The following is a 20,893-nucleotide window of genomic DNA, read 5'->3' as shown; positions in this document are numbered from 1 at the left end:
TGTGATGTCTAGTATTTATAGTAAGAGTACAGAGTGCACAGACCTAATACAGTAATTCAAATTGGGTACAATTCAAAAACCTGTCATTTAAATTTAAAATAGAGTTGCCAATATCGAGTATTACATCTGAATTTTGTTGAACAGGACAATCACCTGCGATGATGCGTGCACTTTTGGAGAGTTTTAGTACTCAGTCGTCCATTAAACTTCTTCTACTATTTTTTTAAATAATTCATAAGTGAACTCGGTTCAATGCTTTAGCCAATCGAAACAGTGGTGCTGTTATCTAGTTATATCTATTCCCAACAATAAAAATAATAAAATGAGTTTTACTGGTTGTCCAACAGATCTCACGCGAGCTCTTGACCATTGCACGTAGATACCTGTTTACGAAACAGGGAAATATTTTTTCCTTACCAACAGCGTATAGGGGGTCGTTCATATCTATCTAGCTATTGAACACTTCCGTGTCATAATCGTGGTTGCTGCTTTTATGTTCGAAAACATGCTTGCTTGTTGCCTTTATGATTGTGAATTTCCTTAATGATTGTGCTGGCTGTAGATTTTGAGATATTGTCGCAGTTTTTGCCGTTGTCAATATTACCTGAAGCGGTAAATAAATCGTAATGTGACGTTTTTTCACAGAACTGGAACGTACTAGTTTGCCTTTGATATGTGCAAAGAATACTATGTGTAATTGTACTATCGCATTATGTTTTGTACTGCATTTCTCCCATATGTGATATGTATCTCTAAGTAAGGTGTATCCGATCTTGTAAGCGAACATTGATTCTCTCATCGTCCATTTATATGAAGATCTTAATTACAGCATTGTCACACACTAATGGTTTAATGGCTTTAAATCATTCAAAATCGATGATTTCGCCTGATCCAATTTGTTGAACGTTATGAGCGCGGAATACCTGAGGTGGTGGAACTCAACAAAGGTGGCTATCGTAAGTATAGCCTGCATTTTCACCTTCAGAAAATGTTCCTCACCATAAATACTCGGTCTTATGCGATTCACCACTAATCACAGTATTTGGCCGGTGCACCACTTCTTGCTTCTGCGACTCACTCATCTCGATAGATTACTAGGGCATAGTATAGTAGAAGTTTTTCAGACAAGGAACACAATATAAAAGTAACTTTATTTGTCGTTCGCTTCACTCCGGATGGGACAGAAGCATAAACCACAATGAATCTCGTGACCATTGATTTTGGTTGTTGGTAACACCAATCTTCTAACTTTATCTCAAACCAAACGAGCTACAAGCTAAAGTCGCCGATAATAATGTTTTTGAAATTTATTTTCAAAGCATTTCGGGGGGGGGGGGGGCTTTCGCTCAAGGGGCCTGGTTCGGATTGCTTGCTTCCTGTGTTTATAAAACATTGTGCCCGAGCACTTTCTGCACCAGTAAGTATTATTTTCCAGCATTCAATCTCAGAAGCTGCTATAGTTCCTATTCATAAGGCTATAATGTTGAAAACTACGGAGGAATCTCGCTGCGAAACTGTATGGCTAAAGTTCTGGAAAAGTTTGCCTATAATGCGCTGCTTCTTCCAACATAGTTGACGAACGCCAACACGGATTTGTTAAAAATCGTTCCGCCACTTCGAACTTGATGACGTACACAAGCTTGCTAGTCCCAGCTGTAGAAAAACATCAACAAGTGGACGCTATATATTTTGATTTCGCGAGAGCATTCGACAATATGCCCCACAACATTGCTGTTTTGAGACTGGAGCGACTAGGTTTTTCGGCGGGATGGCTAACCAGATGGCTGCAAACTTACCTCTCACAATGATTCGACTTCGGCTTCACAGGCTCAAGCGCTTTCGAAACGTCAACCGGTGTGCCTCAAGGAAGTCACTTGGGGCCTCCGATCTTTCTTTTATTCATCTACAAGCTAAATGATAATCCGCATCAAGTCTGAAAAACTACTCTGCTGATGATATCAAAATCTTTCGTTCAATTGCCTCAATACTTGCTGAACGGCACGCATAAGCTGACCAACTCTGACGAAAAAATCCGTATACCTTACCGCAACGAAGCGAAATCGTTCACCTGGCTCAGGCAAACAGTCCGCACAGATCAACGTCGATAAATGTAAGCTTCGGACGCTCGGCAACTCTAAGGCGTTGCGAATATACCCTTCAAGCAGAGGCATCCAGAGGGAGGATTCTATCTGTGACTCGGGTATGTTATTCGACAGAAAACATTGTTTCGCCGACCACATCACTGTAACAACAGCGAAGGCGTTTGCAACATTGGATTTTATAAAACGGAACACAGTCGATTTTGTGGATTTCTACGCACTGAAATCTTCATACTGCGCACTGGTCCGGTGCACCCTGGAGTATGCTGTACAAGTATGGGCGTCATACAACGCCGTTCGATGCGACCGGCAGGAGCGTGTTCAGAGAAGCTTTGTACGATTTGCTCTCAGAAAACTGCCTTGGAATATAAAATAAATAAACGAATACGATTAGTGTCAGAAGAAAAGCGGTGCAGCGAAAATTGTGGACTGATCAAGTTGAAGGGGTCATGCGAAGCCTTGTTGTCCTCAGAGGGTGACGATCAGCCAGTTAACTGAGTTTACTGAACACGTTTCATCGATACATACTTCTAAGGGGTGTAAGAGAAGGTTTCTGCCCCCAGCTTATGGTAGGAATAAAAGGCTGTGTTTAAAGTTCACTAACTATATTTGAATTTAACGGGGTGATTAAGCTCGCAGAATGCTGGACTCGCCTCCTTCCTAAAATTATTCGCCGAAAGTAATTTTTATCTCAAGGCTTTTTGGTATCAATTCGAAATATCCAAATCACATATGGATAACCGCTGTAATCTCGCAGATATTCACATCCCGTTTACTATTCTATCGCCATCTATCCTGTGAGTGTGGTTGATCGTGATTGTGCCTTTTCTGTTCATTTCTTTTGCTCCAGTGTTCTTCTCTGTCCTTATAACGTTTCTCGTGGCTTTCTTTCTGTGATTTTCGATAGCCATTGTGATCCCCGCGATGTTTTTCGGACTTACGATGCTTGTAATGATCGTCATCGTCGTCGTCGTCATCATCATCATCATCATCACCGTCACTATCATTACCGTTTCGGCGGTTGTGGTGTTGCTTCCGGTCGTCATATTTACTAGAATAGTCCTCTTTATGTTTCGACTGTTTATTATAATCTTCGTGGTAATAGTTCAGATAGGATCCTTCGCCGGAGAACTGTTCGTCGCTATCGCGATCTTTCATTGCGTCCCATTGCCGATGATTACCATTTTTCTTGTGGTCTTTCCATTCCTTACTCTTCCCTTCCTCAGATGATCGTTCGTGCTTGTTTCCGGACTCTCCGCTCTCATGCCGCTTGTAATTCTTTTCGCCGGAGTGCTTGTTCTTTCGTTGTTCTCTATCGCCTGAAGCTTCCTTCCACTCTTTCTTGTAGTTTTTGTTTTTGAAGTCACCGGAAGACTCTTTCCACACTTTTTTCTGGTGCTTGTCGCTGTCGTGACTTTGATGGTGTTTCCAGGAAGATCCATCACCGGAGTAGGTGGCCGGTGTGTTGTTTGATTTGTAATTATGTTTTTCTCTGTTGTCTGGCTCCCGTTGGCGGTTGCCGTTTTTGAACTCTTTGTCCATGCCATTTTCACTGTCCTTCCATTTTTTGTGATGCTTATGGTAGTCCTTTTGTTCATGAGTCCTAGTAAATGGAGGGAAATAAAGAATGGTTTAGTATGACTTATGAAAAACCTTAACCAAAAAATAGGCTACTAATGAGTCAAACACTACATAAATACGTTTTAAATAGAATTAGAAAATTAATTTTACTTACTTCAAATCTTCCGTTGGGCGTTGATCTTTCCACTCCTTCCGTTCATCGTGTTTTCCCGTTTCTTTTTGCTCTTCGTACGGTTGCTTGTCATTCTCTTTTCGCTCCTGCGGTTGTTCGCGAAGATCCCTTACGTTACGTTGCAATTCTTCCTCTGTTTTCCTATTAACTTCTTCAATCGATTCCAGACCAACTTTCCGCAGGAAGTTATTCTTCGTCCTTTCCCAATCCCACAGCTTGGCGGCTTTGTGCTGCAGCTTACCGTGCATTTCCGGTTGATGTTCAAACTTTTCCCTTACCCATGCTGGATAGCTGTCCCACTGGATACCCGGGGGTGCTGGTTTGCTCTGTCCAGGTTGATTGCCATTTTTAACACTCGTCGTACTCCTTTCATCATCGGCAACGTACCCGCCATCTTCCGTTACAGTGTCCGGTTCGGGCTCCAAGTCTAGAATAGCTTTTAAGCCCTCGATAATTGCCGCTCCTTCTTCCTTGATTGTACCGTAAACAGTATTGTAGTCGGAAGCAAATACCGAGGGAGATGGAGCTTTCGGTGGAGGAGTAGGGACTTGCGGTCGCTGTTCGGGCACTTCATCGGGAGTTGATTTTACATGCGTTTTATAACTCTTAGGTTCCTTATATTTTCTATGTTTCTTGGCCCATTCCGCCTTGTGTATTTTCGCGTCAATTTTGCGTTGTTTAGCATCGCAGTATTTGGCTGTGTATTCCGAAAATAGTGAATCTTGTACAGCATTTTTGTTGTGGCAAAAATCGGGCAGCACGTAATCCTTATCGGCAAAATGCTGTTTCGCGTAAGCTTTCTGTGGAGGAACACTTTTCACGGCAGGTTGTTCTGGTTCCTCAGTGACGGGTGGTTCTTGTTCTGTTTCCTGTGATACTAGTTCCTCCATTTCATCCTGTATCGTTTTCATAAAGTCGGCATCAGCTTGCTGAACTTGTTCGTCCAATTCCGATCGAGTGTACAAATGTTTCAACTTGTTCATCTCATTTTTTAGAATATTATTTTCCAGCTCCAACTCGGAAATTCGTTGCTCATGCTGGAAGTTCACCTCGCCAGTTTGATGCTGGAACAGTCGAGAGTTTCCAACCAGCACTGCTGCAACGGCCGTAACGACCAAACCGACTAGATACAGAGAAGCACGGTTTACTTCCCTCCAGGGGACGATCGCATCTCCCCGTACCAGTGCTTGATCATCGTCACTGTGTTCACGTTTCCTCTTGAGCTGCTTCCGCCTTCGAGTGGTCTCACTTGTAGAGCTCTCCTTCTCTGGAAGGGCGGGTTGATCGCTCGACGGAAGTTGGTTTAAGTCAAAGCCTTTTTTAAAGTGCAATCGCTGTTGATCGGTTGCATCTAGAAGTGCCTCGGTACTTCCTTCGCTTATTACGCTGATGCCATCGGATGAGCTGAAGCGCAAATATAACAAAAGATAAGTTACGTGATCCGATAAAGGAGTTGATTTATAGTAACATTTACTGTTGGACTAGAGTAAAGAAAGATATTCTCTTGATAACCTGAACCCGGAAGCACGTGTATAACTCGCGTGTCATAAGATAAGCTGCACGTGTTATGATCGTTGCTTTATGATTCTGTTTCTAATTATGTACTTATATGTCACTCTACCTGTAAATTGTGATCTATAGCGGTAATGACCTTTGAAAATGCTAAATGTTTTGAATACGCAGCTTAATTATAGGAAAGGGCAATCTTTCAAGTCATATCCGACTATGGAAACAATAATAATACTTACTCAACGCTATGCTCACTGTCTCGTTTCTTCTTGGTTTGTACATCTTCGTGTGCACTTTCCTTGCGTTTGCATATTGGTGATTTTTTCTGGACGTTTTCTACCCCACTTGGTTTAACGCTACTATTTTTATCGGCCTCTTCTTCTTCTTCTTCATCGGCGTCGGAGCATATTTCTTCCTCTTCTTCGGCAGATTCTTCTTCCCCTTCCTCTTCTTCCACGTTACTGATATCTTCCTTTTCCAAGTCGCCTGGGTTGGCAGGCTTTTTGGAGTCCATAGCGTGCGGTTCGGTACTTTTCAGCGGACTGTCCACCAGTGTCCAACTCTCGAATAGCTCGCTGCTAGGAGAGTCTGATTTACTGCTGCTGCTAGCATTCTCAGCGGTGGAGGATGCTGCGCCGGTGCCGTCTTCACCTGATGGGTCCATTAGCGGTTTGCTAGAAAAAACGAAAAAGCGCATTTTGAAGATGAGAGCTGAGAGACTAACGATTTTCTTGTTTATTCTTCTAATTTTAAATCTGATTCGTGTGTGTTGGGTGCTAATGCTAATAGTGGGCTCAGAATTAATAGTGTTTGTTTTCTATACTATGCTACGCTTATTTAATCAGAATCCAAAAATAATAGTTAATTAAATTTAAATATTAAATTCAATTGAATTATTTTAATAAATTTTATCCATTAAATTAATCAATCTGTTCAATTCCTATAAATCATTGATTTATTTAATAAATTTAAAATTTATCATCAATCAAATCAATTCTTTCATTCAATTCATTCAATTAATTCAAATCATTTAATCCATTAAATTCCTTAAGCTCATTAAATTCAATAAATTAATTCAATAAATTGAATTATTTTTTTAAATTAAATTAAAGAAGTTAATTAAATTCGCTAAATTAATTAGATTAATTATGTTCATTAAATGAATTAATTAAATTAATTATGTCAGGAAATTAATCGAATCAAATAAATTTAAAAAAAATGATTAAAAAATAAATAAATTAAATTAATTAAGTCTATTATATTAAACAAATCAGATACATCCATTAATTTAATTAAATTATTTAAATTCATTGAATCAATTAAAATAATAAATCAATTAAGCTATTTAAATAAATTAAGTTAGATAAATAAATTAAATAAATTAAATTAATTGAATCAATGAAGTTAATTAATTGAATCAGTTAAAGTTATCTAATTAATTAAATAAATTAAATGAAAATAACTAAATAAATTAAATTAGTTCAATCAATTAAGCTATTTAAGTTCATTTAATTAATTTGGTCTTTAAATTAATTCAATGAATTGAGTTTTTGAAACTAATTAAATTTTTTAATTTAAATAAAAATTTTAAGCTGATAAAATTAATTAAATTTAGTTAATTGATTATTTTTTTTATTATTATTTCGACTATGTTAGTCGAACGCCGGTTGTCACGGTAAAGATAGATACGTCTACGTTTATCAGGACACATGTTAGTGAACTCGGGTGATTCGTAGTTATTCTGCCTAAGCTCGACCCTCATTAACAGAAGGCAAAGATTAAACCCGTACGATATTAAGCCTGTTCTAATGACCCTGCCACTTCTAGTTTTCCGATCTGTTTACTTCACTTGAGTACTATGGCTCTAAGTTTCATAACTTTCCCTACCCAGTAATCTCTAGCTAATTGAATGTCGTTAAAACGTAAAAAAGTTAATTGATTAAAGTAAACAAATTTACTAAGGCGATTAAATTAATTACATTAGTTAAATTAATAAAATTAAATAAATCCACTAAATACATTAACTTCATTAAATGCATTAAACTCATTAAATTAATTAAAATAATTAAATTAATCATATTAATTTAATTGATTGAATTAATCAAATTAATTAAATTGATTATATTAATCAAATTATTTAAATTAATTAAATTGATCAAACTATTTAAATTAATTAAATAAAGTAAAAAAATAAATGAAGTAAATAAATCAAATAAAATGAATTAATTAAATTAATTGAATTATTTAAATTAATTACATTAATTAAACTAAATAAACTAACTGAATTGTTTAAATTCATTAAATTCATTAAATTTATTAAATTCATAAAAATTCATTGAATTCATTAGATTCACTAGATTCTTTAAAATCGTTAAAGCCATTAAATCACAAAATTTATTTAATGCCTCAATCACAAAATAAATTATTAAATTAAATTAAATGTTTTGTTCATTTATATTGATGTCGATTTATTTGATTTATTCGAATTTTTGATGCATTTGATCTATAAAATTATTTGATTAATTTAATTCACTGGATTTATTTGGTTTATTTAATTAAATTTACTTATTTTATCAATTTTAGTATTCATTTGATTTATTTTATCAATTTTATTCATTGTGTAAATTTTTCACTCAATAATGATACACATTTCATACATTTTAATTGTGTTGTGTTTTTATTTGTCCTACTCGATATACAGTGAAGACCCGATTTTTATCAGCACCCGATTTTATTAGCTTTTTGACCCGATTTGTTTTCAATTTGTTTCTAATTTTGCACTGTCAGACCCCCTCAAGGGAAATTTAAATTAAATAGTCAGAAAGGGTTATGAGCCTATATCTAGGGACTTCAGAAGAATGTTTTAAGAGCTTCGGTTTCTTAAAACGAAAGAAAAATATAAAAATAAAATAGCTCCGGTATATTACGCTTTCATAATCTAGTTCACATTTTTATGCTACTCCAATAGTAAATTCAAGAATAAATATCACGATAACGCGCCGAGAAACCGCGAGTAGGCTCGTTAAATCATTAACATCATTTAAATCACGACTCTTTCAGCCAATATAATTAATACAAATCAGTATTTCAAAATTAAGTATTATGATCGTTAAAAGATAACGAAACATGTTCAGGAAACAACAACAGTAACCCAACTAAATAGTTGAGTGTAACCCAACGTTTTATTTTTCGAGGTGTTTTGTTACGTTTTTCGTAAACGGTACATTCAGCCGAAGGTCATCGTGCCGAAGGCCATTAGACCGACGGTCATTTAGCCGAAGGACATAAGGCCGAATGGTCATTAGGCCGAATCGTCACTAGGCTGTATGGTCATTTGACCGAATGGCTAGTAGGTTGAAGTAAGGACCAAATAAAGTAGTTGGAACTGAACATAAGATTTAGAACAATGACTAGTTTTCAATGAAGGGAATACCTCTTTTGCGATTTTTTTTTAACTTTAAAATTTAATATTTAGCAAGTTACGTCATACTTTTCGCTGCATATTTAAATGAAGAAAATACTAGGTTCGACATCAATATGTCGCTATGGGCTTGCCGCCGACTTAACCTAGTTAATTTTTTGTTCTCTGATAATTTGTGTAACTGACGTAATGGAATAAATAAATAATATTGGAGCAAAATGTGACTACGCCCACATCGTTTCAGTTCGCATGTTGTCCGACATCGCTACCGCTCCGTCTGTTTTTGACCGGTGACAGCGGCGTTGGTGGTGTCGCAATGTTGCTACCTGTCGACGGCGGTGCACAGTGGTCCCAAAGAGCAAAAAAGGGGGTTTTTTAGATTGCGTCAAAACGGTTGACTTTAGCAATATGGTGTCTTTGAGAAAGTTTCTTGGAGTAGAACCCCCCTTCTTTCTGGCTTATCAGATTAATGATTAATCCCCCTAATAGTGAGTTACGAAATTTATTTTCTTCAATAATTCAGATAGACAAATATTTACTTCAGCAAAGTTGTAGAGAAACTCGTTACAAACATTTTATCCGAAGACTTTAACTCTCTATCTTTTAAGGTTTTTGAGATATGGGACATTGTTTGTAAAAGGCCCCTTAAAAACAGTTTTTTCATCATAAGTTTTCTTCTAGATTTTTTCCATTATTTAAATGTTGTAGAACATTGTTTGGACTATTAAACTGCATTACTTTGCCGAAGACGGAAACTTGCTATCGCTAGTATGTGTGGAGATATTCACATTTTTTTTATTGAAAATAGCTCTTTTTCCAATGCCGATAACTTTTAAACAGGCAAAAACGGGCAAACCACTTCACAAACAAATTAAAGTGCAAGAAAAGCACAACAAATGCTGGAAAAATCAGATCTCCCCAAGGCGGCCCTCTATGGAAATACTTGAGCTGAAGTTTGTCTCATTCCGTCATCAAATGCAATTGATTAGTCGCCGTTTGGTTGCACTTGCGCCATTGTTATGAAGTAGGCGCAAGGGAATTGTCAGTTTCCGGTATCAGGCGTATGCATTGAGTTTTTGAACAACTGTAACTTTTGACCCAAGCAAACAGAAGTTCGGATAATACTTAAAAAGCACACTTTAAAATTCACAAAAAGTTCTTAGCGAACCTTCAAGCTGCTCAAGCTTTAATATAACTGCTTAACCCACTATTAGAACATAAAACGTATTGCAAAATTACTTAAAACGAGAAGCTTATGTAGTTCCTTTATATCAACTTTCGGTTGCTTGGGTATTTACTCAAGACGTGCTTACAAAAGTAAGAAAGGATAATTATTACGACTTTAACCCTTTATTTCAGAACTAACAGTAGGGTGTAGCGTAGTTGGTAAATGGATTGCCTTGTACGCAGCGCATCTGAGTTCGAGTCCCGACCCCGCACATAGGGTTAGAAATTTTTCATGAGATTTTTCTAACCCGAAGAGGCGAATGACCTTAAGGTTAAAACCTCTATAATCGAAATAAAAAAACTAACAGTAATATATGGTGATGTATTTAATGCCGGAACAGCTCTAGTATGGACAAACTTAGGCTCTAGTATTTCCACAGAGGGCCGCCTTGGGGAGATCTGATTTTTCCAGCATTTATTGTGCTTTTCTTGTACTTTAATTTGATTACAAAGTGGTTTGCCCGTTTTTGCCCGTTTAAAAGTTATCGGCATTGGAAAAAGAGTTATTTTCAATCAAAAAACGTGAATATCTCCACACATACTAGCGATAGCAAGTTTCCGTCTTCGGCAAAGTAATGCAGTTTAATAGTCCAAACAATGTTCTACAACATTTAAATAATGGAAAAAATCTAGAAGAAAACTTATGATGAAAAAACTGTTTTTAAGGGGCCTTTTACAAACAATGTCCCATATCTCAAAAACCTTAAAAGATAGAGAGTTAAAGTCTTCGGATAAAATGTTTGTAACGAGTTTCTCTACAACTTTGCTGAAGTAAGTATTTGTCTATCTGAATTATTGAAGAAAATAAATTTCGTAACTCACTATTAGGGGGATTAATCATTAATCTGATAAGCCAGAAAGAAGGGAAGTTCTACTCCAAGAAACTTTCTCAAAGATACCATATTACTAAAGTCAACCGTCATAGAGTTCCAGAGTCTTCGACAAGGTTTTTTTTTTATATTTTATTTTCTTCAATTTTCTGTAAGACAGGATACTCTATCTCGAATCATTAAAAAGTTAAGCTTCTGATTTTAAAAATTTTAGAACCACTCTATCCACTATTTAAAATAATAGAACAGTACTGTAAAGTGCAACATTTTATCATGAAAACGAAGCTATATATTATATTTTGTCCACCGTGAAAGTAATTTAAACATATTACAAAGGGTCAAGTCATGAAAAACCAAATTTTTAATAATACTTTTTCAATTTTCATTTTTTTCCAACCTATCCCTCAGATGTTTTTCAGAGTTTTTGAAGACAAACATTAACACATCAAAACCTTAGCTTCTATTATTCAAAAGATATAAGCACTTAATATATCAAAAATAGGTTTTTTTAATCAATCAATCAATTTAAAAAATATCATATTCGCCCTTTATTGCAGAGGCTGAGAGTAAGAGTGGGTTAAAATTTTGTTCAGAGCAAAAGTGGGTTAAAATATTCTGTTAGATCAGAAATGGTATAGTCATCACACCTCAGGCAAAAGTGGATCAAATATTAATTCGCGCAAAAATGGTTCGACAAAATTTTCAGGGCAAGACTGGTATAGAATATTAACCCATTTTTGCGCTAAGAAAAGAATCAGAATTTTCTTATTCGGACTTGTGGGAAATGAAATTTTATTAAATTTTTCGATGCCTTAGAAATCGTGTAATATAGGATCCGTATAGGTCAATAGGCATCGGAAATTGACGATTGCCGCCATTTTGAAATCCAAGATGGCGACTTCCGGTTCCCACAAAGTAGTGAGAACCACCATCAATATGGGTGTCATTTGAAAGGGAATGGTGAGCAGACATCGAAAATTGACTTTCACCGCCATTTTGAAATCCAAGATGGCGACTTCCGGTTGCAACAAAATAGTGAGAACCACCATCAATATGGGTGTCATTTGAAAGGGAATGGTGAGCAGACATCGAAAATTGACTTTCACCACCATTTTGAAATACAAGATGGCGACTTCCGGTTAGAGGTGTGCGCCACGCCGCCGCCGCCGCCGCCGCCGCGCCGCGCCGACGATTGCATGTAAAAATAGTAAGCACATTGGCGTGACGCCGGCGCGCCGCCGACCTTTACCTGAAATCGGCGGTGCAGCGCACACCTCTACTTCCGGTTACCACAAAATAGTGAGAACCACCATCAATATGGGTGTCATTTGAAAGGGAATGGTGAGCAGACATCGAAAATTGACTTTCACTGCCATTTTGAAATTCAAGATGGCGACTTCCGGTTACCACAAAATAGTGAGAACCACCATCAATATGGGTGTCATTTGAAAGAGGATGGTGAGCAGACATCGAAAATTAACCTTCACCGCCATTTTGAAATCCAAGATGGCGACTTCCGGTTACCACAAAATAGTGAGAACCACCATCAATATGGGTGTCATTTGAAAGAGGATGATCAGCAGACACCGAAAATTGACCATTACCGCCATTTTGAATTCCAAGATGGCGACTTCCGGTTACCACAAAATAGTGAGAACCACCATCAGTATGGGTGTCATTTCATACACCTTTAAAATTTGAAGATCCAAGGAATATTAATAAACCCAAAAATGGATTGAAGTGAACCAAAAGCAATTTTATTGAAAATTAGCATTTTTTCGCTTTTTTCCTCATATAACCTATTTTAAAACCACTAAAATTAATATGGAATTGCATATATAATATTTTTATTGATGCGAGAAACAAATCACAAAATTTTAATTTCGCGCGGGTCGATCATTCTTATCCAGGGGATGGCATCCGTATGTTGATGTACAGACGTTGACAGTATCCAACATATAGTGGGCCCGGTCGCTTCTAGGCTCATACCTCCCATGCTCTTGCGCTTCTAGGCTCATACCTCCCATGCTCTTGCATTGGGTTGTTTTATCTTTATAGTTAAACTGAATCGGATAGCGTTTCCGAGTGAACGTAACGATTGAGCATTTACTCGGATGTAAAACCATTCTGTTTACACCACGTAGTAAAGCTCTCCAGTTCACTATGAAGAAACTCGGAATCGGTTTTATCCCGTATTTGTCGAAAAATTTTCATATCATGGGCGAAAGAAAGGCGGGGTCCTTGTAATTTAATATTGATGTCATTAAAGTAGAGGAGGAAAATTAATGGACCGAGATGGCTACCTATTGAGATGCCGGATGTAGTGAAGAATGGTGCAGATAGGCAGTCCTTAATGCTGATTTGGAATTGCCTTCCATCGAGGAACCAACGCAGAAGTTGTCCATGAATACCGAGTTTGTCCAGCTTCGCTATTGCGACATCATGGTTGATTTTGTCGAAGGCCGAACCGATCCATGTGAATAGCATCGGTTCGCAATCCGTCAGTAAATCCATCGAGCACATATGTTGTAAACGAGAGCAGGTTGGTCGCTGTCGATCATTTAGGCATAAAACCGTGTTGTTGCAATGTAATGTTTTCAGTGAAAGAAAATCGGATCTAAAACGGCTACTACTGAACACCCCCTTTCAAACGTTACCCATGTTTATGATGGTTCTCACTATTTTCTGGTAACCGGAAGTGACCATATTGGATTTCAAAATAGCCTAATTGTCGATTTCCGATGTCTACTGACCACCCCTTTCAAATGACACCCATATTGATGGTGGTTCTCACTATTTTGTGGTAACCGGAAATCGCCATCTTGGATTTCAAAATGACGTAATAATCAATTTCCGATATTTACTGACACCCGCTTTCAAATTATACCCATATTGATGATGGTTCTCTCTACTTTGTGGTTACCGGAAGTTGCCATCTTGGATTTCAAAATGGCGTAACAATCGATTTCCGATGTCTACTGACCCTTTTTAAATGACACCCATATTAATGGTGGTTCTCACTATTTTGTGGTAACTGAAAGTCGCCATCTTGGATTTCAAAATTACGTAATAATCAATTTCCGATATCTACTGACACCCCTTTTCAAATGACACCCATATTGATGGTGGTTCTCACTATATTGTGGTAACCGGAAGTCGCCATCTTGGATTTCAAAATGGCGGTAATGATCAATATTCGGTGTCTGCTAACCACCTCCTTTCAAATGACACCCATATTGATGGTTGTTCTCACTATTTTGTGATAACCGGAAGTCGCCATCTTGGATTTTAAAATGGCGGTGATGGTGAATTTTTGGTGTTTGCTGACCATCCCCTATAAAATGACACCCATATTGATGGTGGTTCTCACTATATTATGGTAACCGGGAGTCGCCATCTTGGATTTCAAAATGGCGGTAATGATCAATTTTCGGTGTCTGCTGATCATCCTCTTTCAAATGACACCCATATTGATGGTGGTTCTCACTATTTTGTGGTAACCGGAAGTCGCCATCTTGGATTTCAAAATGGCGGTGAAGGTCAATTTTCGATGCCTGCTCACCATCTCCTTTCAAATGACACCCATATTGATGGTGGTTCTCACTATTTTGTGGTAACCGGAAGTCGCCATCTTGGATTTCAGAATGGCGGTTATGGTCAATTTTCGGTGTCTGCTCACTATCTCCTTTCAAATGACACCCATATTGATGGTGGTTCTCACTATTTTGTGGTAACCGGAAGTCGCCATCTTGGATTTCAAAATGGCGGTGGTGGTCAATTTTCGGTGTCTGCTCACCATCCCCTTTCAAATGACACTCATATTGATGGTGGTTCTCACTATTTTGTGGTAACCGGAAGTCGCCATCTTGGAATTCAGAATGGCGGTAATGGTCAATTTTCGGTGTCTGCTCACCATCTCCTTTCAAATGACACCAATATTGATGGTGGTTCTCACTATTTTGTGGTAACCGGAAGTCGCCATCTTGGATTTCAAAATGGCTGTGGTGGTCAATTTTCGGTGTCTGCTCACCATCCCCTTTCAAATGACACTTATATTGATGGTGGTTCTCACTATTTTGTGGTAACCGGAAGTCGCCATCTTGGAATTCACAATGGCGTAATTATCGATTTGCCATATGTACTAACCACCTCCTTTCAAATGATACCCATGTTGATGATGGTTTTCACTGATTGGTGATAAATCATTTTTGAAAACATTCTTAGAATAAAAATGGAATATATATATCCTCTCAGGGCAAAAGTGGTATATCTTTTTAACTCACTTTTGCTCTAAGGTTTTTTATCCCATTTCTGCTCTGACTGGTACTTAAACCGGTTTTGCTCTAAATAAAACGTATACCGCTTTTGCTCGCAGCGAATTTTTAACCCACTCTTGCTTTCAGCCTCTCAATTATAACTCTAATTATGACCTTATTTTTAGTTGAAAAAGAATTGTCTTTTATTTGCCTCGATGAGTGATATATATTGTTATTCCATAGAACCATTTTTGGTGAAAAATGGGTTGTACTTTTCAGCGAAAGTTAGATATGTGGTGCCATGAAAGAAGTTATTCGCCCTTTAGGGGGTCCTCTTATATAATTGTGCAAAAAGTACCTAATGCTTGATTATTTTTTTTTTGAAGAAGTAAAATTACTTAGACATATGCGCTATTCTGCAAAATGTTTATTAAGGTTCCATCTACAAAATAAATTTTTTCGAGATGTCAAAAATGACGTCCAAAATGGCGGTTCAAAAGGTGTTTTAAAAACTGACCTCATCTGCGGGCACGACACAGGTCGCAATTCGTCGTCTACAAGCATCAAACGATCTTGAAGATTACATTCCGTAGAGGCACCCCAACCTAAAAAACATGTAAAAAATTGATATAGAAACAAAATGGCGGCCACTTGAAAATAAAGAATCGCTTTTTCGCATCATTTTTCCACTTTGGCTGGCTGTAAAAAATCGTAAATGATCAAAATATTGCGATTTTGTAGGTTACAGCGCCCGAGAATGTTGTCTTCTTTTAGGCAGACAAAACCCGAAGTTGATTGGTTAAATGGTTTAATATGAGCCCGCAGGTTCGAAAAATCTTGTTCCGAGAAAGCCGCCATTTTGGACGCCATTTTTGACACTTTGCGCTGGAAAATTTTTATTTTATAGATGAAACCTAAATAAACATTTTCCAGAATAGCACACATATCTAAGTCATTTTACTGCTTCAAGAAAAAAATATTAAACATTAGGTACTTTTTGCCACAATCATAAAAGAGAACTTAAACAATCTTAAAGTTGTCTGAAGACTATTTCAGTTTTAAACCAATACCGAAAAAGATATTTGATTAAAACAGTTTTTCTAAGAAACTCTAAGAAGCACCTTAACCTTCGATTTTAAATTTGTTGTAACATGTAAAGTATGTCAAATAGCGCTTACATGTTTTCAACAAACTTTTCCAAATTTTCGTTCTACAACTTTGCTGAAGGTCGTTTGGCTCCAGCTAAAATCATCAAAAGGTTAATTTTTTTATCTTAGTAAAATTAGAATCATCCTAACTGTTGTTTTAACAAAAAGAAGGTGCTCACAAACTACGAAAACTTTTCCAAAGACTTAATTAGGCTAAGTTGTTTAGTTTTAGTAAAATCTCAAAATTTTAATGTGCAATGTTTTTTTTGTAATTCGTTTATTTGACACGGCTCATTGTGGTAACTTAACGGAGCCGTGGGTCTATTAAAGTATTACAATATGTAAAAATAAAAATAAATAGAAATAAATATTATGTAGTATCCTTCGGGTCTCGTCCACGCGATTTTCTATTGCGCGGGGAGATCTTCTTTCGCGGCAAGGTACCAGAGGGGTCGATTATTTTTTTTGTTTCCGTCGATGCCATCATCGTCTATGTTCACGATCAGATGTTCCTCTTTTCTTATGGCCCTTACGGGTTACAAGTGTAAACCTGTTTTCATAGGTATTGGCTTCCTCGCCGATGATGCTATGATTCTGAAGCATTAGATGCTGCTTTTATAGTTGGTATTAGGGCCTGAACAGCTGCCACAAAATTGGTAACCGTTTGTGGTTCTGGTGATGGTATTGAAGTCTGTGTTTCGGATTGCTTTTCCGAAGATGCGTGGAAAATTGGCTGTGATGCATTCTCCTCAGCATCTTCCGCACAAAGTGCTCTATGATGTGTCGTCTGGTTGCAGTATTTGCACGTAGGAGTCTGCCCTTCGTGGGTGCATATCGTGGTCTGTTTAATGTTATTTCCGTTACATTTGAATTGTATGGTGAAGTGGGAGGGAATAGATCTTTCCACTCGCATCCTCACCACAAGAACACCGTTAGGATTACCCGGGAAGAAGTTTCTCCAAGTGTCAGGTGTAACGGATTCCACTTTTCCGAATTGCGACATGTATTTTGTAATTGATTCACAGGGAGTACGCGGTGATAAATCATCTATAAAATCATTTTCTATGTACACTGGATTCTTCATTTCAACACTGTCACTTTTAATCACGTGTTTCAGGTTGTTCTGTAAAGCGAATTTCTGTATGCTTGGTCTAATGTGATGAATGATATCAATACTGCACTGTGCAGATGATGATATAATAAAATCCGCTTGTTTTGAAGTCATGCTACTTCTTTAGTAAAATACCTTTTCTCAGCGAATTTTCACAAACTTATAATGTTCCACGAATGTTTTCAGTAGAAGAATACCTTTAGAAATATATAGTGTTCTCATGAATTGATTGATGAGGTGATTTTTTAAGAATTTATTTTCAATTTTAACCGATTTTCCATACTAATTTCCATATAAACTTTGAAATTTTTGGAGGGTCCGTAGACGCAACCGATCGGTACCAAAATTTGCACAATTAACAATTACCAAGGGCCATAACATGAATCAGTAGAGTCTGGTGGAGTTAAAAGTCAAAAATTGAACCAGTCTAGTGTACAGTCATGCAGACATCAGAAGGTTGATGAAGCAAAGTAGACTATAGTGGACTGGGCATGCAGCGCGAATGTCAGGAGAGTAACCATCGTTGACTGACCGCGATGATGATGATCAGTTTTCATAGAAGCCGATACATTTTGATATACTGGTTCAGTTTTTACGCTATCCAAGGAAGCTGGAAACAGTTTTCACATCCTGTTGTATATTCTGCTCACCATAAACCTACTACACAGAACCCTAGTATAACAAAACGTGATCATCGCTTCTAAACTGTTTTTTAGGGTGACACCTCCTAGATGCATTAGAAATGTAATGTAATCTAAACCATATAACCAAATTTAAAATAAAATTTAAAAAAAAACATATATGGAGGTGTTCCATATGCGTGATGGAACCCAAATGTAACCAAAAAGTTACGCAGAGCCTAAATTTACCGTGGCCCACTCTAATCTTCAAGATACAACACAGTTAAACACAGGGTGTCATGCAATAGTATTTAGATTTAAAATGCACTCTCACCTCTCACGCTTCCTATTAGCAATATAGCGGCTAATTAACTGCGAGTTTACGTTAACTGCGTTAAGGTAAGCTGAGACAAATGTGTCATCGCTCATCACCAGCACTAACAGTATTGAAAGCGTGTACACGTGTAGCGAAAGGGCAACGCCATTTAAAATACTTTTCAACAGAAACACACGTTATACAAATGCGCTTTTTGTGGGAGGTAAAGATGAATTGCACTGTATATGGTCTAGCAAGTGCATTGGACGAACATCTCAAACAAAGGCAAACAAAGGGAGATGCTAGCTTTGGCCGGGCCGGTTTGTTAAATAGCCGATGTGCTATACCCCTGCAGCACGGATTATTGACCTTATGAAACCAGGTTGTTCTTGCGTTGCTCAGGTAAATGGAACCGATTGCCTTCTCCTGGTTAGAGATGGCAATGTAAATAGGCGTTTCCTAAGTTAGTCCTTTTTTATAAACTCATCTTACTTTTCAATGTGCAACTGTACTAAGAAACTAGAAACAGGATCAAGTCATGGGACAAATATGAATCTATTCATAGAAGTATGGTTATAAGTGTGGTAAAGAGATCTCTGCCTGGTAAAGTAGCAACATCTTTGATCTGATGTAGCAATTGCCTATTATGCCGTGATGATACTACGCAGTTCTATTTACCCTGTATAATAGCTTGTTTAGTTGACATGGCACTATGGCAGACGGATATCTAAAATTAAGTGATGGAATGAGTTGTTGGGTGATTATTTTCATGCCCTAATGCTTGCTAATATAATTTTTTATTATTCTCTGCTCCCGAACTATTTTTTTCACCAAACATTCTCTATTAAAATATTATTCTCTAGCGAGACAAAAATTGCGCTTTTTCCTTTGATCGAGGTAATAACTATGGCGCACTTTATTTATTATCATCCAAGGAATATGTCGGCTTCCGGCGACACAATGTAATACCTCATTTAAAAGTACGAACCTGTACATTCATGGAGTTTAGTTCTAATTACCAACAATATCATACTGACAACCTCCAGCTGACGACATTGTATTCGATATGCTTCAAAGTAACAACACAATAACAATATGATAGAAGTGCAACGAGTCAAGAACTCGTGTTTAGGATTGATATATAGAAAATCAGCTGCAAGTCCCTAATTATAATTATGTCTACCATGCAGGACAATGCAAAGATATCAGAGAAATTCAAAGCAGTTAATTGTACAGAATCAGGTCGAAAAATGATCGAATCGATAAAAAATGACGTAGCCATATAATTAGTTTTCACTTTCCTATTGGATATTTTATGCATCATAAACCTACTACATATAACATTAACATAGCAAAACGTGATCATCGCTTACCTAAATTCTTAACTGTTTTTTTCGGGTGACACCTTCTCGATGCCCTACAAAATTACGTTCTTCAAATTTGGCCGCAGTAATTTTCAATGGCTCAGCGATGATACTATACACACACACTGCACAATTTGCTTATCTACTAAACACCCTCAGCTCCACGAAAAAAATTCGCTCCACAGCTGCTTCCAGCGACGGTGTTTGCACTCTAGCGTTTAGCCAAATCTGTCAGCGAATTGTATATGCACGTCTACTTGGATCGAAACTATTGTTCCTCGCCAGCAGAATCTGGCAAAGGGTCATTTGAGAGCACTTATTTTGCACTTGCACTTCCACGCGTATGACGACGCTTCAATGCGGATCTGTGTCGCGTATCCAAATCGACGACGACGACACAACGATGTCAAAGGCATCACAGGGAGAATAAAACTCAGCGAATGAATGAATGAATGCGAAGGCGGGGGAGGTAAAACATGTGTTGTGGCATGGCAGTTTTGCACACGAACACCTTCGAACATGCTTGTTGTGTTTATTCTAGACTTTGCGAGTAAGCATGCTACACATACAAATTTGCTCAAATAAAGTATACACAACAAACTGGTTGAGGCAGATCAGTTCCAATATTTCGTATCCGCGAAAATCACTTTGTCTTTTCAAAAATGTTTACGAATCTTTTATCGAGAAAGTTTTAAAGCACGATGTGGACGGTAAACGACGTTTTGATGCTGCAATAATCTCAAGATAGTGCAAATTTTTATGTAATTTTAGAAGAGTTTGGAACTGTTTTAAATTTAATTACAATAATATTGTCCGAAATTTTGAAGACCATCTCGAATCAAGCTGTTTATGCTGTGCTGGCATAGTTTAGTGCAGCATAGATCGTACACGGCTTCACATACACGCTTGATGAGTATGTTTATGCTTTTGACTTCCCCTCGTATACAAACGGGTCAAGCGTGTGTGTGTGTGTTTGTGTCAGGTACAGAACTTCACCATCCTGACGCTGAATTGTATGGAAGTTAACGAGAACTTGTGTGGAAGTATGTCTCGACTATTTTGTGTTTTAACCCTTTTACGAAGAATTCAGTCCATTAGCGACTGCGAACCATTCTTATTTTAATCTAGATCGAAGTATTTTGAAATGAAGTAGATCAGCCATAGGATTTCGTCTGAAATTGAAATGAATTCCAACTGTGCACTAGTTACCCCTGTTGTAGCTGTTACTTGAATAAATTT

At 37.4% G+C, this 20,893-nt stretch overlaps 1 protein-coding gene across 1 annotated transcript; it reads right to left on the bottom strand.

Annotated features, from left to right (window-relative positions):
- Positions 1-2,687: 2,687 nt before the first annotated feature.
- Positions 2,688-20,081, bottom strand: LOC131685243 (glutamic acid-rich protein-like). Its single transcript, XM_058968836.1, has 4 exons — positions 19,664-20,081; positions 5,601-6,035; positions 3,835-5,256; positions 2,688-3,702 (listed from the first exon to the last, which is right to left on the bottom strand). Exons 2-4 carry the CDS (start codon positions 6,023-6,025, stop codon positions 2,880-2,882), a joined length of 2,670 nt encoding a protein of 889 aa, XP_058824819.1. The 5' UTR covers positions 6,026-6,035; positions 19,664-20,081; the 3' UTR covers positions 2,688-2,879.
- Positions 20,082-20,893: the final 812 nt, after the last annotated feature.

The sequence above is a fragment of the Topomyia yanbarensis genome, chromosome 2, assembly GCF_030247195.1.
Source record: "Topomyia yanbarensis strain Yona2022 chromosome 2, ASM3024719v1, whole genome shotgun sequence".
Classification (NCBI taxonomy): domain Eukaryota; kingdom Metazoa; phylum Arthropoda; class Insecta; order Diptera; family Culicidae; genus Topomyia; species Topomyia yanbarensis.
Note: the sequence above shows the minus strand (reverse complement) of the source record. Positions and strands in the feature narration are given on the sequence as shown.